The 24342-nt window shown below is 41.7% G+C and overlaps 1 protein-coding gene across 8 annotated transcripts in view; it reads left to right on the top strand.

Annotated features, from left to right (window-relative positions):
* ZNF462 (zinc finger protein 462) overlaps positions 1–21726 on the top strand; it is a 119413-nt gene extending 97687 nt beyond the window's left edge. For 5 of the 8 annotated variants that reach the window (XM_081803319.1, XM_081803318.1, XM_081803320.1 and 2 more), the window contains 3 exons: positions 13141–13273; positions 17596–17719; positions 18928–21726. In XM_081803319.1, the coding sequence (XP_081659445.1) occupies positions 13141–13273; positions 17596–17719; positions 18928–19135 (465 nt within the window). In that variant the 3' untranslated portion in view covers positions 19136–21726. Of the gene's footprint in view, positions 1–13140; positions 13274–17595; positions 17720–18111; positions 18258–18927 lie in introns of all 8 variants that reach the window. The other 3 variants (XR_014140101.1, XR_014140099.1, XR_014140100.1) reach the window with 3 other exon arrangements.
* The last annotated feature ends 2616 nt before the right edge of the window (positions 21727–24342 follow it).

Below are 24342 nucleotides of genomic sequence, written 5' to 3' on the forward strand. Positions count from 1 at the left end.
TTGTGGTCACTTTTCTGCTTGGGAATGCATTCATTTTCTAATGTGTCTGCCCAAAAATGAAAGCAGAGAAGAAAAGCCTGAGTTCACCTCACTGAAAAACTTTCATAGCCTTTCTTAGTCAAACTTCCTGGGCATCTCTGCCCTCAAACTCAAAGGATAATCACTCATACATTTCAAACCAAGCTTTCTACAGTTGTGCACATGGATCTTATTTATGCACCCATCTCACATCTTTTTATTATAGTGTTCAAGGCTTTGGGATGGTATTTTGGGAGAGAGCAAACGAGGAAGATAAATTCTCCCGTTGTTACACAGTTGCTGTGGGTCACTGGTGAGAAGGTTAGAACCATACACGTGTGGAACCGGGGGCTTCCCGAGCAGGCATGGAAGGTTGGGGCTTCAGGATACCTGTCAGGCCAATGGGTTGCTCCGGAAAAGAGGGCCCCAGTTTAGAGCTTCTGGAACCAAGCACCTGAGTTTAAATCTTCTCTCCACTGCTTACTATACAACTTTAGCAAGTTACTTAAATTTCTGTATCTATTTTCTGGTTTCTAAATGGGAATCGTTTTATCTTTCTCAGAAGTTGTGTGAGACCAAACAAAGTCCTGGTATATCCCACACTTTGATGTGACCCAGTGTGTTCCTCAGTCTACTTACAAATTGAGCTGTGGTACCCATCAGAAAGGTAGTTGGGTTCCCAAGGAACTAAAATATATTTAAAAATCACTAATTATACCTTGCATCTTAGATACGGTCTTTGATGTTCTATTTTCACTATGCCATGTTATGTTCTTTAATTTTACTCTTTCTCGTGGTTGACCAGCTTAATAAGTCCAGTGAGCACCTAATTGAGGCTAAGGAATTGCCACTTCCAGCCTGCGTAGCGATTTTCCTGTCGTTTCAAGTGTTGTTAAGTTTATGAGACGTGTGCTTGTTACTGACGGCAGCACTTTCTATTTCTTCGTTTCTAAATGATGAGTACAAAATGTATTTCGAATTTTTAAAATAACTATCCAAACACTTATTTTTCAAAAGATTTTATTTATTTATTTATGAGAGAGAGCAAACACGAGCGGGGCTGAGGGGTAGAGGGAGAAGCAGCCTTCCCGCTGAGCAGGGAGCCATCGTGGGGCTCGATCCCAGGACCCTGGGATCATGACCTGAGCCGAAGGCAGACGCTTAACCGACTGAGCCACCCAAGGCGCCCCCAAACACTATTTTATAAACAAGGATAGCAGTGCTGCTGAAACGGAAGTTTTGACTGGTAGGCAGTGATATACACTGGTTAAAAACCGTCATTCATTGGGGCGATTTCAGCATTTATGAAAGCGGTATAAGAGTGTCAATGTACAATGAGCTAACGTGAAGTTTGCTAATAATCCAAATAAAAGTCAAGGACCTGGGCACCTGGGTGGCTCAGTCACTTAAGTCTCTGCTTTCAGTTCAGGTCATGATCTCGGGGTCTTGGGATTGAACCCCGTGTCATGCTCCCTGCTCAGTGGGGAGCCTGCTTCACCCTCTCCCTCTGCCGCTCCCCCCAGCCCTGCTCTTTGCCTCTCAGATAAATAAAACCTTTTTAAAAAAATGTCAAGAACCATAAAGCAAGAACAAGAAATTAAAGGCGTAAGAATTGGAAGGAATGAGACCACTTGCATTCACAGACAAGGTGACCTTTGCACGTAGAAAATCCTAAGTAATCTATATATTTAAAAAAAAAGCTGCAAGGATATTAGTGAGTATAGCAAAGTTGCAGGATATAAGGTCAATATGCAAAAAATCAATTCCATGTCTACATACTAGAAATGGAAATCTGAAAATGAAATTTGATTAATTTCATTTACGATAACATCAAAAAGAATAAAATAAGGATAAATTTAACATGGGAACTGTGAAAGCTGTAAACTGAAAATTACAAAATGTTGTTGAGAGAAATAAAAGAACTAAGTTAATGGAATATATACTGTATTCCTGGATGAGAGGACCCACTATTGGCAATTCTCCCCAAATCGATCTACAGATCCAACGGAATCTCTATCAAAATCTTTTTTTTTTTTTAAAGTTGACAAACTGATCCTAACATGTAAATGCAGAGGACCTAGAATAGCCTAAACAGTATGGAAAAAGAACAAAATTGGAGGACTTCACCCTTTCTGATTTCAAAACTTCCCTTAAAGCCACTGTACTCCAGAGCATGTGGTATTGGCAGAAGGATAGATGCATGGATCGGTGATGCAGAAGAAAAACTCCAGAAATCAGCCCTCATCTAGGTGGTCAGTTGATTTTTTTTTTTCCACCCAAAGGTACCAAAGTAATAAGGATAGTTCTTCCACAAATAGTGCTTGAACAATTGGATATCCACATACAAAATAATGATCGTTGACCCTTAATTCACTCCCAACACAAAAATTAAATCAAAATGGATCATTAACCTCTCAGTCTACGAACTGAAACCATAAAACTTCTGGAAAAACAGTAGAAAAACTCCCTTGGGTTAGGAGAAATTTTCTTAAATAGGATACAAAAGCTATGGACATTAAAAGAAGAAAAATAAGGGGCGCCTGGGTGGCTCAGTTGGTTAAGCAACTGCCTTCGGCTCGGGTCATGATCCTGGGGTCCCGGGATCGAGTCCCACATTGGGCTCCCTGCTCGGCAGGGAGTCTGCTTCTCCCTCTGACCCTCCTTCCTCTCATGCTCTCTGTCTCTCATTCTCTCTCAAATAAATAAATAAAATCTTTAAAAAAATAAATAATAAAAGAAGAAAAATGAGTAAATTAGATGTCATCAAATTTTTGCTCTTTGGAGACACTATTAAGAAAACAAAAAGGCAAGCAACAGATTGGAAGCATATATTTGCAAAGAACTTTTACAACTCTACAGTAAGAAGATAATTCAATTACGAATGAGAAAAAAATGTGAATAGACACTTTACCTGTGAGGATACACAAATGGCAAATGATCACATGAAAAGAGGCTCAGTAAGATTCATCATTAGGGAAATGCAAAATAAAACAACAGTAAGATAGCACTACCCACCCGCGAGAACGGCTAAAATTAAGAAGACTGATAGTGCCAAAGTGTTGGCAGGGATGTGGAAAAACTGGAAATCTCATACAGCACTGGTTGGAATGTAAAATGGCATATTCACTGGGGAGCACTTTGGCAATTTCTTTAAAAGTTAAGCATACACTTACCATCTGATCCAGCAAGTTTACTCTCACATAAAGTGGATGGATAAACAAAACGTGCTATATCCATACTATGGGATACTACCTATCAATAAAAAGAAGTGAGTCTATGGATACATGGAACAACATGGATAAATCTCAAGACCATCATGTTAACTAGACAGGAGCTAGACACGAAAGATCACGTATTACATGATTCCATTTACATGAAATTTCTAGAAAAGGCAAAACTATGGAGACAAAGCAGGTTGGAGGTTGGGAGATGGATTGCAGAGGTTATGAGGGAACTTCTCAAAGTAAGAGAATTCGTAAACCAGATTGTGGTGAGGGTTGCACAAATGCATACATTTACTAAAACTCACTGAACTATTGATTTAAAACGGATGACATCTATGGTGAGTAAATTATACCTCATACCTAAAAGATTCAAGTTTCCCAGGACCTGACCCATATAGTAGATCTTCAATAAATGTTAATTTCCTGCAGGCTTTTTTTTATAAACTTGATCCTGGGAACAGATTGATCTACAAGATGCTGGAAATCCAGATTATTGTGTAAACTGCCAAAAATAAAGCGTGCAGTAGACTTAGCCATTGGTTTTAAATTAAGGTTTACTATTTTCCCCCTAATAAGACTATGTGTTGCGTGCATTGCTCATTATATTCTTCCACTAATAGCGTGAAGTGATTTTGTGTGGTGGAGAGAATCTGTAGAAGAAACTAAGAGACGATGTAGGATGTGTTTTCCATCAAAGGATTTTATAGATATCCAAAGCTGGGCTTCTGAATTCTGCCTGCAAAGCCCGGAGACCTCAGGAATGCCTCTTATCAAGTTGTCACACTGTATCATTCATAGACTGGATGGAATCCTGGTACAGCAGGAAGGATCCTTGAAGTCAAGTATACCCTTCTAGTTAAGAACCAGACTCCCAACTGCACTGGATGCATGCTGCCATGTTTATCCTCAGAAGCCCAGGTGAAGTAGAAGAGGGATGACAGCATCTCTCATTTTGTACATGACACACAGCATCTTGTCTTCCTAGACCTTTATCTTTGCACCAGTGACCAAAGACTCACTTGCAATCTCTTGGAATCTAAAGTAAATAGTACAGGCTATTTAAAAATTTATTTTTCATCCTTCAGTTCCATTTTTTTCAATCTTACTAGGTCTTCTAGAGACAGACTGCTCTATGCTTTCAGTCCCTCCTTCATTCCTTCCCTCCCTCCAACCCTCTCTCTCACACACACACACATACTCCTTCCCTCCCTCCCCCCCCACACACTCCTTCCCTCCCTCCAACCCCCCCCACACACACACACACTGAAGTCCTACGTCAGTAGCACCGTTTATTAGTAATGCTGGTGAAAGATGAAGGGGGACAACATTTTTAAGAACCTTAAAGTCATGAAGAAAAAAAACCCCAAACCTTGCACTTCTCACATTTAAAAAACACATTTTTTTAAAGAAAGTTTTTAAGTATATGTGGTACCTTGTTAGTGTTCTTTATGGTTCTGAAGTCTCTTTGCTAGTTTAGGGAACATAAAAATACATTATCTCTAACTTGGTTTGCTCATAAAATTGTCATGTTCGCTATATTAAATTTAGAAGGATAGTCTATTCAGGCAATACACATTCACTAATTGAATTTACTTTGAAATGTTTTTAATTTTTTATACAAATGGAGCCTCAGGTGGCCGAACTCTAAGGAACTCGTATCTCTTACTCTTACTTTTTGCCAGTTTGGGGGAAGCAGCAGAACATTAAGCTCCGGAGGCATCACCAACATTTTAGTTATGCCAATAAAATTGTTCAGTTTTCCGGACCAGTGAAATCCATAGTGGCAAAAGAGTCACATAGAATATTTGTGTCCGGCAAAGGAAACGAGAAGAAATAAAACAAAAGAAGAACCTTCCCTTGATTCCAAATCATAAAATACACCTCTGGCCACATTTTTTGGGGATTGTGTTTAATTTTGAACCTGAGTGCCAGCAGCTTTATCTTGATCAACTCTGAGGATTTCTGCAAGCCGGAGGTTTCTCCTGAAGATTACGTCCCTTCAGCTCTGCTTTCCTTTATAGTAGTCTTGCTTCTTGGTTTGTCAACCACAGGCCCTGTTCCTTTCATGGAGTTTGGACATCAGAAATAGAGGAACAAGAGGTCTGACCATTTTTCAGAGGGATGTGCCTGGCCGAACCTCGCATGGTATTTTTCAAGTAGACATTTGAAGACGTTCTTTGCCTATAACTTTTGCAGTTGTCCACTAAATTCTCCAAAGTGACCTGCTCCTGCTTCCAAGCTTCCATAGGACTGTTCTTTCTCTGTGAAGGCACTTATTTCATCCTGCCTAAACTTCCACTTTTAACAAGTCTCTGTCTTGCAACTGGATGCAACGTCCTCAAAATGGAAACCATGTTGTTTTTATGTCTTTTCTTCCAAAATCTAGTCAGAGTACCCTGCATACAGTAAAGTATCCAGTAGCTGTTCGCTAAATAAATCAATGTATGAAATCACTGTTCAAATGGGAAATTTTAAGTATTCTGTTTGTTCATATAAGCAAGATGTGGCAGCACCATCCACATCTTTGCCTCTGGATTTCAAGTTCAAGAGATTGAACAGCTCAGTTGGCCAGCAACCGAGTTCTTTGACTTTCTTAATGATGCCTTTCACTGGGCTTTTTTTGAGTACTTGTGACTGCAGTTATCCTGAAATGCTCAAAATGACTTGGTTTTTGTCTGGGCTTCTGCTAAGTTAGGTCTAGCAGAAGCATGTTTTCTGCTTCTGACTCAGTGATTTACAAAAGAAAGTAGATATTCTCCTTGACCTCTGTGCTCTATACCCTCCTGGGTACTTTTGCAGCCTTTATTCTTGTTGTTCTTAGAAAGGTTTTTATTTTGAAGAAAAATTCTCAAAAGATTCTACTCCTCTAGTCCATCAAATTTTGCAACATTATAGTCACAGTACTTTTTTCTGCCACCTTCTTGTGTTCAGTTGGTATCCCATGGGTCATTTTTACATATTTTGTACGTAATTTTGCATTTCTGCAGGTGATTTGCATAATAATGGGGAAAGCTGGAGCCTTGTCATCTGAAGGTGTGAGTTCTAATCCTGGCTTTATCACTTAGCTTCTTTTGCATTGCTTTCCTCGTCTACAAATATGGACGGTAACACGGTTATCTCTCCGAGTGGTCATAAAGGTTAAGTGATCCATGTGAAAATGACTGGATTTTTAGTACATGATAGATATTTGATAAGAATGGAAACAAAATCTTTTAGAAAATGTCCAATCTTATTCTTACCAGCAAGCAAATTTTTGTCATTGGTTACGACATTATGAAGTTCTTCATACTGTATGGTCTCCCATGGTTTTTCTGTTACCAGTAAATTCAAACAACATTGACCAGGTGTCAACGAGATGACCAATCTCATACTCTACACTGAGCATATAAAGCTAAATAGGAAATAGTTGCTGCCTTGGAAGAGTTTATAAGGAGGAGACACGAGCTTAAATAAAGAACCACAAGCCAGCATGTTAAGGGCTTGATAAAGGTACCTATGAAATAGGAGGGCAGCATGATGCACAGCATATATGGTGTCACGGCTTATCTCCCATAGAACTTTAATATACTTAGCTGAATATCCCTTCTAGAAGCTTTTACGGGAGCTCTGATCAGAATGTTCTGAGCCGAGAATTCAAGATTTTTACCTGCACCTTTGACCGTCTTCCTTAAGAAAACGTAGAAACAGTGCTTTGCTTTCGCCTCCTGATTTCATTCCCATTCTGACTTTCAAAGATAGATAGGCAAAGATCACTGGGTAGACCAGCCGATAGCGTAAGTCAGAGGTTGGCGAACTCTGGTCCACAGACCAAATCTGGTGCCCCGCCTGTTTTTCTGTGGCCCACCAGTTGACATTTTTAAATGGTAGAAAAAAATCAAGAGAGAGCTAATTCGTGACACGTGAGTTGTCTTGGAGCACAGCCCTGCTCATCCGTTTCCGTGCTGTCTGTGGCTGCTTTCAAGCTACAGCAGCAGGTGAGTAGCTGTGACAGAAACTAGATGGTCCAGAAAGCCCAGAATACTTGCTTATCTGGCCCTCTGCAGAGTGTTTGCCTGGCTGTGCTATAAGATCTTCAAAATCTTTGCAGCGCTACACATCCTCGGTGTGGGCCTAAGATGGGCATTTCTGATGTAAAAGGCAGTTTGTCCGTGTTCTCTGGTGTCACTTTCTCTGGAAATGTTCACCCTGGCCTTTCTTTTTAACATGAACAGGCAATATTAGGTGATGTGCGCAGCCTGACAGCATGTCCCTTTTGAAGGTACAGATGTTAAGTGAGAAGCGGGGGGAGTTCTGGAACCCTAGAGGGATTCTTCTTGATCACGGTCTCCCCTATTTAGCGTGTGCTAAGTAATCTGAGGACAGGGGTGTCCGATTTCCTGCTTTCATTAGCCAGCAAGTCCACACCAGTCTTTCCTGTAAGACTGGGTTTGCCGCAGTAGTAGGAAAAGGCGTGTTCGCCTTGGTAGTGTTTGTAAATCACAGAATGCTTCTCCCCATAGAATAAGCCTCAAGTATGGAAATTCGTTCATATGCTAGGGAAATTCATTCATTTTGCTGAATGGTTAAAAACCAACAAGCAAAAAGACAAACAGAGTTGTGGAGCTTGAATATCAAGCACGAGCACGGAAGGGTTTACAGCGTCAGCTCTCCAGTGTTAACAGGGAAAGCCTCTTGCTGGTTGTTGGCACTTCATCTCACATTCTTAGGGGCGAGTGGCCTTCACAGGGGACTTTGGATTTGCAGGCAATCACAAATAACTTTCACAAGATATGAGGATCTATATATAGTTTTACAGTCTGAGGGATTATGTATTTGAACAGTCCAACCTTCAAACACATGTATGGTTACTTTTGCCTTCCAAAGGCTGCGAGGAGCCAGGTTCTAAATCTCAAACTCTTAGCCTTGCTGTTTCTCCCTCTCTTGTGGGCCTTTTGGGAACAAGGTAATACATTTCTGTGCACCTCCAGAGAAAGAAGTGAATTTCCCTCAATATGTCCTCTGCACCAGATACCCACCAATCTCCAGGTCCAGAAAGTAACTTACTGGTATGATCACTTGGGATGCCAACCTAGACATCAACTGGAACTTGAATAAAAGTCTATGGCCTTTGACTTTGAGCTCATAATTTCACATCTGGAAATTTAGCCTATAAAATTAAAGCTAAACATGAAAGAAACTATAATTTATATACAGTAAGATTTATTGTTGCATTTTTAATAGTGAAAAGCCAGAAATAGCCAAAGGTAAACTCATATGGGAGGAGTCAGGTAAACTATAATATTATTTAGTTGATAAGATACATACATAGTGAATAAAAATGGTATTTATACAGAGAATGATATTTTTACTGTGCCGGGCATTAAAAAAGCAGGAGACCCACTTGTGTTTTAGTATGATTACAGCAATTAAATAATCTATGCCTAGAGAACAGGAATACGGAAATACAATACCTTGTTGACAGTTGTACGTGTAGGTAGGTGGACTTGAAGCTTTCTTTGCTTTCCAATTATTCTTCGTGGCCTGTATCAGAAAGAAGGCTATATTAAGCTAAAAGGAAGGCATGCAGGTGAGCACAGCACCAACTCTAACAGAGACACAGCACTGGTCATGGAGCCAGCTGTGAACAAGATGCACCGAGTGTCTGTCTGTTCCCATGGAGCCTGCAGTTCAACGGGGGCGGCAGGCCATAGACAATTAACCACTGAGTGGGAGGAGTTACAAAAGGGGAAGGGAGAGCGCCTGGAAGCATAGAGTAAGGATAACTAACCAACGAGGAGTTTAGGGAAGGTCCCCCAGGTGTAGTGACCGACCCAGAGGCGGGGCTGCAAGGCAGGAGTCCCCGCATGAAGCAGGCAGTGGAACTTCAGACAGAGAAAGTGGCACGTGCGGAGAAAGGCCCAAAGTCAAGAGCACGGTGTATCCTGGGAACATCCGCCAGTTCGGGGTGGTAGCAGTGGGCTGGAGAAGGTGGGCAAGGTAAGAAGATAGCTGGCCACTTCTAACGACAGTGAGAAATTCAGATTTTATCCCCAGGGCAAGCAGAAACGGACATGAGTAGATTTACATATTTATTTTTACTCTCAGACCACACTGGGGAATAGAGGCAAGAAGGGGCAAGAAGGCATGCTGGGAAAGCAGCGAGGAGGGAGGGGGAGGGAGGCTTGCCTTATTCCAGGTCAGAGGTGGTGGCTCCACGATGCAGCAAGGGGTACCTAGAGGGTACGACGCTAAGTGAGATAAGTCAGACAGAGAAAGACAAGCACCAAATGATTTCACTTATATGTGGAATCTGAAAAACAGACGAACAAACGACAAGCAGAAACAGACCCATAAATACAGAGACCAAACCGATGGTTGCCAGGGAGGAAGGATGGTGGGGGGTGGGCACAGTGGGTGAAGGGGAGAGGGAGATACAGGCTTCCGGTCATGGAGTGGGTCAGTCACAGGGAGGAGAGGAACCGCATGGGGAATACAGCCAATGATACTCTGATAGTGATGTATAGTGATTGGCAGTAGCTACGCTGGTGGTGAGCAGAGCTTAATGTAGAAAACAGTCACTATGTGGTATGCCCAAAACTAATGTAGCATTCTATGTTAACTATACCTCAAATTTTAAAATCACTTATTATTTTTTTAAAAAATGAATATGATAAAGTTCTATCTTTGAGAAATAATTAAAATTCCAGATAGTTCAAAAAAAATTTTTTTTAATGCCACAAGGAGGGCGCCCCTGGTGGCTCAGTCGGTACAGCGTCTGACTCTCAGTTTCAGCTCAGGTCATGGTCTCAGGGTCACGAGATCAAGCCCCACATCGGGGCTCAGCAAGGAGTCTGCTAAAGTTTCTCTCTCCCTCCACTCCTCCCTGCACTCACTTTTGCGCACGAGCTCGCTCTAATAAATAAGTAAATCTTTTAAAAATAAGTAAATAAATGCAGCAAGAAGTCTTCCTTTTGTATTAAGATTAATATTGGATGGCTGATTTGGGGATCTGTAGTAAGAACCCAACACTATAAAGGGTTTTTATTTTAAAATTTTCTAATTAAGGGCACCTGGGTGGCTCAGTCATTAAGTGTCTACCTTCGGCTCAGGTTATAATCCCAGGGTCCTGGGATCGAGCCCCGCATCGGGCTCCCTGCTCTGTGGGAAGCCTGCTTCTCCCTCTCCCACTCCCCCTGCTTGTGTTCCCTCTCTCGCTGTCTCTCTGTCACATAAATAAATAAAAATTAAAATAAAAAAATAAAATCTTCTAATTAGATAACAAGATTTTTAGTTTTTACTTTTAAATCTTTTAATTACCTAACAAAGATTTTAGAAATCTTCAGGACACATAAATCCTGGGTTAGCCCCGGATGAACGTCATAATGTGGAAATGTCATGTACTCTTTTAAAATCGTGCAGAATCCAAAATGTTTCCCAATGAAGGGATGATGGTGATGGGAAAACGGGCAAATACAGGCCTCAAAAAAAAACCCAGAAGGAGGAAAAGAAAAAAATAACATTCGGTTTTGTGACAGATCTCCTTCTGTCACCATGAGTTCCTTGAGAAGCAGGGGCTCCTGTACTTCCCATGGGGCCGGGGGCGTGGGGGTGTACTTGTGGAAGGAAGGAAGGAATGAACGAATAAGCGAACAAATGAATGAATACATACTGACTAAAGGCGTTTGAGGATTCTTTCTGATCTTTCTTGGTTTTGTTATTTTCATTTCCTGGCAGGGGCCACCCCTCACGCCTCTTACACACACCTGCTATGGCCCCGGCAGAGATGGGAAGTGGAGAGAGAGGCGGTCAGAAAAGGCTCCCTTCTACGTATTGGTCACTTAAGGATGTGTTACTTTGCACATATTTCAAAGTTAGGTAAACTGGAACCTTGCCTCGTTTTCCTGAAAAACTGGCAGCCCAGAAAACTTTTATTCAAATATTTGTCATAAATGCTATTTGGTTAAAATGTAGACTTTGTGGCTAAACATAACTTCATAAATATGCATTTACGATGCTTGTTGTAAGCGTTTCCAAAAGCCAAAATTGGAAAAGGCCACATTCCCAGAAAGGAGAAGGAAACTACATTTTGGGGAACTATTGTGTTTCAGGTAGCACGCTGACCCCCTTTTACGAACGGGGCATGGAGGCTGGATGTTGAGCAACTTACCCACAATCGCGTGGTTAATGGCAAACTCTGAACTTGAACTCAGATCTGTCAGACTTCAAAGCCCATGCTCCTTGTGCTCTTTTTGCTTTCATGTCATAAAAACAAATAAAAGTCAGTATGGGTCTTGTAGGAGTGAGGCATAGTAGATAAATCCAGATAAGAAGGTACTACAAGCCAAAGCTCTTTGAAGATTGTTACTGTGAACTCTTAGGAGGGAGGAATGAGAAATAAAGATTCTGAACTCGACTCTTCCTCCTTTGCACCTTAGTCTATTAATTTTTAATTTTACAAATGACCAAAATAAGACCTTGCCTTCCCTGAACGCTTAGCATTGAGATCGACAAAAACATCTCTCCTCCCTCCTGTTGACTTGTTTTCAGAGTCAAGTGTTAACAGAATCCATGGATTGCATTATTATAGTTAGATCAATCCATTGTTTCTCTCATTTAAAAGAGCTCTTATCCTGAGTTTTCTTCCTCCTTTTAAATGCTGCCTACCTTCTACAGGATGTTGTTGGGGCAATATTAAGTCTTTTCACAGGGCTGTCTCTTGGCCCTGGTACTCTCAGTCTCTTTCTCTCCCATTTGTCACAGTTGATGAGGATGTTCCCATCTGCCAGGCATATGGAATTGGTGGTGCTCAGCAAATCTTTGTTCCAGTCTGGTCCCAGAGAGTATTTTGGGATTATCTTGTAAATTCTCTCTTTCCTCTCCTGTGCCCTCAATATGCTCTATCTCTACTGTAGCAGCTATGGAAATCTACCTTGGAATCGAATTGATGATGTCTGCTTTCCCTCTTCAACTCAACTGTGAGCCTCTGGAGGCCAGGACTGGGTCTCATTCATCTTTGTGGGTCCCTTTCCTGACCCCCAACAGGGGGAGCACAGCACATTCCACAGAGGACTAAGCCCATAGCTGTTGATTGGCTTGAGACATTTTGTTGGCTTGAGTCCGTGCTAACCTGTCATTCCTAATAATTCTATGCACAAATGGAGAGGTTCTGAAAATAGATTAGTCAAGAAGGTGAATTTTGTGCTACTGCCGATGTGAGACCCCTAAACATAGCATCATTATAAAGTTTTCCTGGTGTGGATTTTTATTTCCCTTGGGCATTATTTGGAAGAGAGTGTGGATTCCCACATTATTCTAACCATGTATTACATAAATAAAAATAAGCCGTAGTTAACACTTAGAGGGCTTTTAGGGGTTACTCTAGATTTTTCTCAGGTAATCCCAGCCTAAATCAATAGGTTATGGTCAGCTTCAGAAACAGTAATACAGTAACAGTGTTGTCTTCATTTATGGAGTCAGGAGTCAGATAGTGGTCACCTGGCCTAAGCTGGGGCAACCCTCCAGGTTGATAAGATCATGGAGAAGGTTGTGACTCTCATGCTAGTTTTCAGGATACTTACAGAGCCTTTGAATTCAACTCAAAAAGCATTACTGGACACCTACTCTATACCACAAGCTTTGTGATACTTAGATTTCCTGCCGACTGGAGCGCCTGTTTTTTACTGCATTTGGTAAGGAAGGTCCAATGTTCCTTTAAAAACATTGGAACGTAGGGGTAAAGGACAGATCCACCTCTGAAACAGTCCAAGGGAGGAAAAGAGCCTCTTAGGCACTGGTGTTGTTTGGTCCTGGTTCCAAAAACATGGTCAAGGGAAAATGATGGTGGAAAGATCTCTCCCCCAGGGAGAGCCCCATTTGGTCTGTGGTTCATGATTCTGTTATTTGTTTGGACCTTTTTCAGGTGAGCCGTAATTTTGAGCTGGTTGGACGGGTTAACTTGGATCAGCTGGAACAGATGAAGGAAAAGATGGAGAGCTCCAGCAGTGAGGACGAGGACAAGGAAGAAGAAATGAACAGCAAGGCTGATGACAGAGGTTAGTCCCAGCCCTGCCCTCGGAGGCCCAGATGGCATCTAGCACGTCCATGGTGAGACAGAAGGGAGGCAGAAGGTTGTTGGAGGAGGAACAGAAGGAATGATCCTCCTTAGTTAAGTAGCAGAACAGACTGACTTAAGAAACATGTCAGGGGCCATGTCTTCGTAAACTATTACCAGCTATAGGAACTCCAAGGAAAACAGACATTTTCTAACTATAGCTATATGTTTGTTAAAAAGTATATGGGGGTGATTTGTTTTTAATAAGGAAAACTGGTGTCTAGGGAAACTTCACAGTAAGGACAGGCAGAGAGAGGACACTAAAGCTATGGGGGAATGTGAATGAACTTCCTATTGAGCACTTAAGTAATATTGCTGCTGCTGGGGTAAAATTGAGGCTGTGTGAGGAGGGGTGGGCTGCAAAGGACTTGAGCCCTGAGCTTTTCCAGAAGTCCCTCTGCCTGGCCCTTTTCTAAACCCCCTCGCTGCTCTTTTTGCTCTGTAAAGAGGGAGAAAGAGGCCAACAGTTTTCATTCAGCCGTGTGTTTACAGGGACAGGTTTCATGGGATTTTTGTACTATTTTTCCAATTTCCTCTGAGTCTATAATTACTTTCAAAATAAAGTTTTTCAGAAGTATATTTAGCTGTAGACATACATTTATATGGTCTAGAGTTGGTGTTCTGTATTGTTCAACATAGAACATTGTGAAATCCCAGGAGGGTGCATATAAGAATATGGGTTTGGGATCTGTTAGGTTAGTTACTGTAGATTCATCAAAAGCACATGGATAACAAACATGAAAAATAGACATTATAGATAGGAGAAGAATGATGTTAGTTACCAGCATTGAGCTTCCTTATGTGCCAGATCCAGTGTTGGTGGGTTTTATATAACCCTTTTTTCTTTAATCTTCTATAATGTAAAGGGTTCTGCAGTTGGCTTGCCTGGATTTAGCTCCCAGTTATGCTACTAAACTAGCTGTGACTTTGGGTAAAGTATTTTATCCCATGTGCATTCATCATCTATAACAATAATAATATCACCTACCTCTTAGAGTTGTGGAAAGCTTGAATGAGATCATGTACAAGACACCAGCCCAATTCCCAGAACATAGTAACCGCCACATAAATGATAACCCTGCAGTGTACATGGTATTATTATCATTTTACAAATGGAGAAATAAAGGCCCAGAAAATTAAGAGCTCATTCAAAGGAAAGAAAAAAACATCATACCTTGGAGGCTGAATTTAGGTCTTCTGGCTCCAAAGGCAAGATCTCTTTGTACTACATCCCCTTTCCCCAACCTTTTGGCAGTGGAATGTTCTTCATCGAAGGGAACCTAACCCTGAATGCCTTCAGGCCTCACTCTGAGGTGCACTTCTGCAGAATATCTTTGCTTTTCCTCCTTGCTCCGTCTACAGGCCTATGAAAGCCTATTTGGTGGCCATTTCCCTCGAAGGTTCTCCCTGTTCTTTTTCCTGACCTGCCCCACTTCCACTCCATTCCCACCATGACACCATAGCAGGAGACCACAGGTTTGCAACATGAGGGGCCAATTGGGCCCCTCGATCCCTAGTGAAGAAAACAGCAGGGACTGCCAACTCTTCAAAGCCCCCATGCCCATGGGCAACCTGAAAAACGAACGGACAAAGAACACATCCTACCATATAGGTTGATTGCCCTTGTAAAGTTACAACTTTTATTAGGAGAGGCCACAGTGATCCATTTCTTGGAAGGAAAATGGCTATGATCTAAGGAAGCATGGTTCCCAATTTTTTTTTTTTTTAACATTTCACAAATATGTTCTTAGTGATGAATTCTTTAACGTCTGTGCACTGTTACCAGAGTTCTCTGGAAGAGGATGCTTTTGACAGAGGGTACAGAGGCTCCTTTTGCTTCATGATGCTCTGTGCCCTGCTGTTCCTCTCCAGGAAATAAATTATTCCTCGTTGGATGCTATGACTTTTTTTAATCTCTGAAGCTGAGCACATACGATTTTAGAGGTTATAAGCATGGCAGAGGCAAGAACCCCCTTTAGTCCTCCCCTCCTCTGTGATTCCTCCAAAATGAAAGCATCGCAAGTTAGAAAAATAGATGGCAGTTAGGGATGGGGGGCACCAGGCAAATTCCCTTGCTTGCCTGGCTTGGCTGTCCCCTTCGCTTGGGCACTGGGGCATCAGACCAGTTCCGTTTGACTGGAAAGAATTTCATGGTGTCTGATCGCTTCTCACCGGGAAGTGTAGTATCCACATTCGTGAGCCCTAACCACATGGGGAAAAAAAGAAGTCTTGGGGTGGAGGAGCCTGTATTCCTCTCTCTGAGGGTCGGGGATCTATGTGAGTAACTTCTAGTGATGCTAATGGGCTTTCCAAGCCTACCTCCCCATCCCCCTCGCCATTCTTGAAAGAACAGCCTCCTTTGTCTCATCTCCTTTGAATCAATTTTCCACCACCTAGGTATATTCTTGCCAACAAGAAGAAATGGCAAACAATAGCCTTGGGGTGTTTTTGCCAGACGGTCTGTCTTCTAGGAGTAGAGCGGGAGGTGGCTTTAGTACAGCTCTCAGGGCTGATGGAGAGCTATTTGATGTGTGACAGGTAATGACTGGCCTCGTCCTTTGAGGATGAAACAGCATGAGCCATTGGAAAGAATAGATGACTGGTTTCATGTTTCCTAAGGGTAAAGGAGCAAATGTGCCAGGAGCATGCCCCTCGTTGGCATTGTAGACTTTCATCAGGCACACTCAGTTCGGGGGGCTCACGTCCTTGTAGCTCCCCCACTCTCCGTGCCCTTTCCAACACGGGAACTGGAGAGGAGACTGACCGCCGCCACGCTGCAGGTCCTGCCTAGGCAGCTCGGAGGGAATTTGAAAGAGAAGAAGCCAGGCATGAAGAAATCAAAATTAACCCAAGCAGAATCCTCCCCACCCCCTCTCATTATGCAGTTGGGAGGAGTCAGGAAGGCATTCTGTTGATTTCTTGCCCAAGATAATCCCTGCTAAGGAATTAATGCGCAGAGCAGATGGTGCTGTCTCATTTCCAATGAAAAGAATCAAGGAAGATAGTCTGTGCAATTATTTTTAATGGCTTGTGTGGTGATCTTCTTAATTTGTGAGAAAATGTTTCATCTTTTGTTAAAACTGGCCCTATTCACATAGCTTTTTGTGCTAAAGATTAAGGCAGCACAGAGACACCTATCCTGTTAACATCATCCTGAGGATTTTATTAGATGGAGTATTTCAACCAGGAGACATCCTCCTGTACCATCTTGTATGTACAGGCATAGAGTGATCAGATATGTAGAGATGATAGACATTTCCTTGTCCACTGCCCTCATTTTGCAGCGTGGCCACAGGCCTGTCTCGGTCCTGCTGTTATTCCCCACGGGAGGATGGGCCCTCTGTGGTATAATGAAAGACATATGGGCTTGGGACTCAGGAGAACACAAAGGCCATGTGATCTCTCCTCTTGGAGTTTGCCAGGAGGAGTGGTCTGTGAACAAATAGCTGGCCAATCCGCATTTATCAGACCCCTAGCATGTGCCCAGCGCCATGGAGAAAACAAAACAACAGTCAATATTTGATGTTTACAACAGGCCTGTCCAGAAACGTCTATATGCCCACATTCATGAATACCACCAATTGAGGAGTAGATACCAGGCAGCCAGCCAGGGTCCCTCACCAGCTGAGGACATGCTTTCACATACCGGCCTTCCTGTCCAGGATTCTCGTTCACGCTAGGCTCTTTGCTTGCAGATCTCATTCAGGGCTCGTAGCCACCCTGTGAGGTGTTGATTATGACATCCGTGACAGGTGAGCACAAGTTGTGAGCCCCCGGCCTTACTTGGAACCAGCCAAAACTCTGAGGTCTGCTACACAGAACCTGATCCAGTGCCTTTATGTTCTTTTTAGTGAGCAAAGATAGACCTGTGTTGGATAGAAAATGAATAGGTGCTAACCTGGGAGGCCCTGACAGAGCATCCCAGAAGAGATGTGGTAGATAAACCTGCTGAGACACCATTGGAATGGACAGAAGGGGTTCTTCGGGCCAGAAAGCCCCAGATTATTTGTGATGGAAGCAGGTGGGGCCGTGAGAAGACATGGGGAGGCTGGGGGCCTGGGAACCAGGAGCAGTTCTTGAGAACTAGCCAAGAAACACCCTTAGGTGAGAAGCCGGTAGGAGAAAGAGTAAGGAATCTGGAAATTGCCTTCACAGATGGTTTTACAAGTGAAGGTAGGAGAGGAGGTTTCCTAATGAATGTGGACTAACCTCTTCTGCCTCCTCCCACAGCACACAGGTAACACTTCTGCTTTCTCCTCACAGATCTGATGAGATTTTCTGACCGTGGCACTGCTATTAACACCGAGAAGCGTTTTCCATGTGAATTTTGTGGACGGGCGTTTTCACAGGGCTCTGAGTGGGAAAGGCACGTGCTGAGACACGGCATGTAAGTTGAGCCATCCCAAGCCATCACTTGCCCAGAGAAGTGAGAAGTGTCAGGGAGAGCAGGTTCTTTTTGTTTTTTCATTGTTGTTGTTGTTTGTGGGGTTTTGGTTGTTTTTTTGGTTTTTTGTTTTTAGGTTTTTTTTTTGTTCTCCTGACAATCCATAGACCCCTCCCTCTGTGTCACACTTCTGGGCATGGGAGGAGAGGCAGTTGTCAGGAACTAGGTTTTGTTCTTTTCTGTTGGTTTTTTAAATGGTCACCCATACACAAGTCAAATGAGGAAAAAATCATCTTTATGAATGACAAATCCCACCCAAGCCCTCACGTGGAAGTTTAGTGCTGTTCTCCAGCCAGTGTCCCTTCAGCTTTCATTAGCGTGACATTCTCTGATAGAGCGTGGACCGGGGTCAAAAGATCTGGCTTCTGTTCCTGCCTCTGTGATGACTCATTCCCTGAGTGGCCTTGAACATGCCCTCGCACCTCTTGGTGCCTTCAGTGCTCTGCCTCGGGGACAGAGCCAGCTTCTGCCTGCCTCCCAGGTAGGTGGGGGCATACCCGTAAAACACTTAAAAAAAATCCTTGAACATAAAATCGTCCCCTAGACAAGGCATTCTTAGCCCATGAGACACAGAGAGAACCTAGGAGTTGGTCCTCGGGTAGAAAATGCCCCAGAAACCCCAAGCATCTAAACTTCAGAGAAGATTAACTAAGCTTCCTGAGACCTGGGTTCCATCTTCAGGTTTTTGCTCTTTGTTTCTCTGATTTGTTCCTGGACTTGTCCATTAAATCTTTACCTGAGTTCCTCTTTTTAGTCTTATTAAATATGGCCAATCTCCAAGTTTGTGGGTTCCATGGATGAGCTTGAGTGAAAGACAGTTCTTGCTACTACCACTTGTGACTTATGACCAACCCAGTAGATGAGGGGACATAAAATAATTGTTAATGTGTCCACATTACACATGGTATAATTAAAACATAGTATAATAATGGATACTTTTGTAGATTCACATCTTCAGTAAGATGCCAGAAAGAAATGACCTAAGCATAACATGTAACAAGGATAAATCACTGACAATTTAGTCCTACATTCATGGCATTTATGCAAAGGAAACCCCAAGGTCTTTTTAGGATCAGGGAAATAAGGACACTTTTTGGCTTAATTAGGAAAAAATGCATACTCACCCATCTCTCCCATCAATGTTTTTCCAGGGCATTGAATGACACCAAGCAGGTGAGCAGAGAAGAAATCCACCTGAAAGAGAGTGTGGAGGACAGTATTAAGATGCCCTCTATAGAGGAAAAGGAAGATGACGAGGCAATCGGGATAGACTTTTCCCTAAAGAATGAAACAGTAGCCATCTGTGTAGTAGCTGCTGACAAATCTCTCCTGGAGAATGCAGAGGCCAAAAATGAATAAGCGTTTGGTGAAATTCTTAATCAAACCGTACTTGAACCGTGATGAGAAAGTGGGAGGGCCAGCTTGGGCTGAGAAGGGGGAGGGGGGGAACAGAAAAGAAGACAGAACAAAGCTGCTTTTTAGGACTGAACAATCTATTTTCAAAGCACTGGTACCTGTGTGAGTGAGTATGTAAATTAAAGTTATTTAAATGGTTGGAATATGTGGCTCCTTTTCCATCACTACACCTTTCCTTCCGGATCTTCATCATGGAAGCGTCATTTGTTGTGGAATATGGAAGCACCTCCCGTGCGCACGGTGTGCTCCGTGGCGGTCTTTGGACAGGATGCGGAAACAAGCTCCATGACAGTAGAAGACTTCTCTTAGGGGAACAACTTTTTGACGCACATCTTTTGGTGCGTTTTTCTAGTTTTAATACCTTAAGCTTTTTCAAGACCTAACTGCAGCCGCTTTGGGAAAAAACAAACAAACAAACAAAAACCACAAAAAAAAAAAAACAAAAACAGAAAACAAAAAACTGCTTTGCATAAAACAGTCACCTGTTTCCTAGTACCTCAAACTTAACCAAGGGAATTCTCTGCATTTGTCAGTACTACCTGTCGTCGTCGTGGTTAAATGTAGAGAGAACTGCTGGGCAAGACGGTGAATGGATTAAAAAAAAAAAAAAAAAAAAGAGTTTTAAAGAAAGGAACACAAATTGTGCTTAAAATCCCCACGTGGGTTTTATTTCTTAAAATACTGTGATTTTTTTAATTATTTTAGTAAAAAACAAAACAAAAAAAAAGAAACAGACTTTAATTATTAGATAACTGTTTGTGAATTGTCATCCTTTATTCCAGGTAAGCTGTTTATTAGCGTTCAACTATAATTTAGAATTTGGTAGATTCATGTGAGCTAATTTTACGGTGACTGTGGATTTTTGTTTGCCATATGTTTATTTTCTATCAATTTGAGTGTTACAAACACAGCACAATTCAGTTTTCACATAAATTGTTTTTTGTGTGCGTGTTGTTGTTATTGTTTTAATTTGGGGGGCAAGGGAGATTGAGTTTTTTTGTGAATAGGAATGTTTTTATTTTAAACATGGAAATAACAAAGAAGTTAACTTTTTTTTCTTAATTTAACTAAAGAACCAAACTTTTTGGCACAGCTATGCAGCTTGTGGGCCAGACGAGGAAGTCCTCTTCACCCTTTTGTTGCTTGTCAAATTAACACGTTATCCGTCTCACACAAATAATTTGTAGGATGGGCTGGCTTTTGTGTGTGATTTTAAAATGTGTGTTCTGTTTTTGTTTGCATTGTGTTTGGGGGAGGGTTTTTCATTTATTTTGCGGAACAAGGGGATGTGCTAGAATCCCATCCCTTTGGTGAGAGTGGACAAGAAATACTTATATCCTACAAGGAGCCTGGAGAACTTTTTTTTTTTTTAAACTCTAGCTACCAGCTGCTCTGTTTCCCCATATTAGCTTTTTCAGGAGGGAGCAGCTTAGACTAAATCTAAGTCTACATTTATAATATGTTCTGATTGTGAACAAAGGGTTCCATTCCAAAAAAGTAGAACTTTCCTTGAAGCCTAGATTATAGAGAAGCCTGTGTGCGTGTGCACTTGGATGCGTGTGTGCTCGTGTGCGTGTGTGTGAGTCCTTTGGTTTTCATGTTTTGTTTTGTTTTGTTTCTTACTTGGAAGGGTTGCGGGAGGGGGAGGGAAGAAAGGGACAGGGAATTGCTGAGATGACAGTGTCCCACACAGCTTCAAATAAAATCCATGGAAAGATAGTGCATTTGTGGAATAAGTGCTTACTTGAAAAGCATGTTCTTCTTTTATTTTCTTGCTGTTAAGAAATTTTATTTGTAGGGAGTTTAATTTAATTTTTTTTTTTTTTAGGGATGGGGGCCATCATGTGGAAACCAGAAAATGGGGAAAGTGTGATCTAGACAAAGATAACATTTTGTGTCCATATTTGTTTTTAATTGGCCTCATTTCAAATGTATTAAACAGTTGCATACCTGGATTGGGTGTTTGTAATGGTTACCAAAAAAAAAAAAACAAAAAAAAAAACAAACAAAAGAAAAAAAGAAAGAAAAAGGAAAAAAAAGAAAATAATTGTGACATGCTTTTATCACTACTTTATTTTTCAAATAACATGTAAATATTGTAATCCATTGGATTTTGTTTTGCTAACCTGTTAATAAAAATATGGGACCATTATCCTTTTAACAGGGCTAGAATGTCATTTTTTTCTGTTTTCAAACATATACCTGATATTTTGTGGCCACACATTTTGGATGCATTATTATAATTCTGTTGACTGTAATGACATAGAATTTACAACATTTTTTTTTTGTTTAATTTATACAGAGGACATTTTTTTTCAGAGCTTGAGAGAAGAAAATAAATAGCAAAATGAGAACCTGTTGACTCCAATAATCAGTGTTTCCCGACACTTGATAGGAGAGAGGGAGATTCTGAGTTCTTGAAGCCAAGGGTTTTAAAAACAACAAAAACACACAAGTAGGTTATTCAAGTTGTTTGCAACATACATTTTTGTAATGAAATGTGAGAAATTAATAAAGAATTTTTTTCACATGTGTCTATGTGCATCTGTTGTAGATCATTTACAGATATGACCACAGATATGAAATGTAGGAATAACAGCACAGTGTTGCCTTTCAGTGCATGTACATGAGAGCTAATTCAGGCCACTGAATCTACACAGGTATGGAAAACAAAGGTCATATTAAAGTGAGGTGTGAGCTGGGGTTTTAAAAGTTAGCATTTCTGCATCAGATATTTATCACCAATTGGAATTTTATGGAGGGAAGAAAACGTTTTCTATCAAAAATGTGAATCAAAATGTTGTATGAAGCTTCAGAAAGAGGAAGTACTAGTGATTAAATGTCATCTGGGGACCCTGAATCCACGGGGAATTATTTTAAGCTAACTGCAAGACACAACCACTGCCACAAACTTACTTTGCATCCTGCACCAGTAATTATTATCGTTAACATATTCTTTGAGCTATGCTATTATAAGCCAAAGGAAAAATTAATAGTCATGAAAACTAGAGGAAGAGTAAATTAAAATCATCACTGACTGTTAAACTCAGAGCTGATTTATACTGTCTTGTCTTCACCAGGGTTAGGAGAAGAAAGGTTCATGGATCTCTTGTCCAGAGCTTGTTCTAAAAATTTGGTTCTCACCCTTCCTTGTCCTCTTTATCTCTTCCACAGAGGAAAGTTTTTAAGACACTTAACAGGAGTATAAAACAAAATGGGAAATTAGGTAAGTCAGAACCCAAAGGGAAAATGAGGACTAAGTAGCAACATGATTATAGTAGAGAATTGGCAAAAATGCACCCCAAGAGGCCGTGCATAAGCCATATATTTGCCTCAGAGCTTTCTGGTAGGCAAGGCAATGAAAGATCAATCAAGAATCACATTCTTAGTAACTTTTTATTACCCAATGCTCAAGAAATACTCAACCTTTTCTAAATCTGCAGATTGGGAGTTTCTTCTGTGTGTTTTTCTAAAGGAGAGAAAGCTATGTAGAACTTGTCCATTGCAAAACAGCTCTTATGGCCGCCATCAAATATTTAATGAACAGTGTTTTTACTGAGTTGATGTCTACTCCATATTCCCACTTTGTTTTGTGGAAATGAAGTAGAATTTACTGATACATTAGTCATGGTAGGGGCTGCAATAAGGCAACTCCTTGGAACCATAGAGGTACGCCTCCATCTGGTGACTCAGGAATCCATGCTCCCCCATCTGATACTGCCATCTCAACACATGAATCCTGGGATCATTGTTGAGAGCTTTGGGTAGTCTACTTACTTATATGCCTCACCCAGGAAGTAGCACACATCACTTCTAGTCTTGTTTCAAAGGCTAGATCTGCTCACAAAGCCCCACCTAATCAGGAGAAAGCTAAGAAGTGTGTGGTCTTGTCTACCCGTGTGCCCAGGAAGGACACATGAACTGACAAACTACCACAATCAGGAACTTAATAGAAGTTTCCTTTGGAAACAGGGACAGAAACCCTCTATTCTTCATAAAGCACAAGATGCTGGTCTCATCACCCATGCCCTTAACCAACATTTTTGAGCAAATATTTCGTGCTAGCCACTGCCTAACAACAAACGACCAACATGGCACCTTTCTCCTGACAGCTCATGAATAATGAGGCCAGAGTTGCAACGTGGGAAAAATGAGCAGCACAGGAGGTTCTAGGGCTTGCTGGACCATTAGCTACCTCTGTGGGTACTGGTAACCCTGGGGAAAGATGGCCTTGATTATGAATGCCTTTTCTCTGTCCGTCTAAAATCTCACATTTGATTTAGGGAAAGCATACGAGAAATTGGTTCCCCATACACATTTGGAGGGTCTTTAGCCCTAAGTTTAACAAACATTACTATAGGACATGCTCTTTCCTTGCAACTCTCCCTATTTCAGGGCCAGGGGTGTGATAGGGGACAGCACTCGGTCACAGAGACTGTAAGACGCTTCAAGGTACTGTGCTCATTATTCCCTGAAAATGTCAGTTCTTTTCCAAACACCCTGCTCTGCACATGCCATTCCCTCTGCCTTCAGTGAACTCCTTTTATTACCCGAAATTACCTGCCCTTTAAGACCCAACCTCAATATAACTTCTGATGCGACGCCTTCCCTGACTCTACAGTCACCCTACTTATCACCTGTCCCCTGCCTTAATAAACATTTATTGAAGACTCTTCTCCCCACCCCCCACCCCAGCTCAGACTAAGTAGCTGAGACACATTGCTGTCAGATGCAGCTAGCCTTTTTAAATTCAAATATATTCCTGTTGATACCAAGTGTTAGTTCTCATCTGATTTGGCATCAATGTTACATTTTCTTTCAGAGCCTGGGATTGCTTTTTTAAATATCTAAGTAAAAATAGGCAGTTCAGATGAAAAACGTCTTTGTCTGAAACTCTAGGCTCTCTCTCTGAAAAAACATCAGAACACTGAACACCAGCACTCCCCCTCAAGAGGTCACTTTGGCCATCCCCCTGCCATCTTGCCCCGATGTGAAGAGGAAACAGATGGGGAGGTCTGCTAGGTCTGAAGAGTAGGCATCGGTGGTGCCTGACCAGGGTATGGGGTAGGGGAGGCAGAAGCCAGAACTGGAGGTGTGTGGCAGTAACAAGGGGGTAGACTGTGTGAAGATGCAGAGTAGTGAAGGCAAAC

This window comes from Leptonychotes weddellii, chromosome 14 (assembly GCF_054177405.1).
Source record: "Leptonychotes weddellii isolate Sample4059 chromosome 14, ASM5417740v2, whole genome shotgun sequence".
In the NCBI taxonomy this organism is placed as follows: Eukaryota; Metazoa; Chordata; class Mammalia; order Carnivora; family Phocidae; genus Leptonychotes; species Leptonychotes weddellii.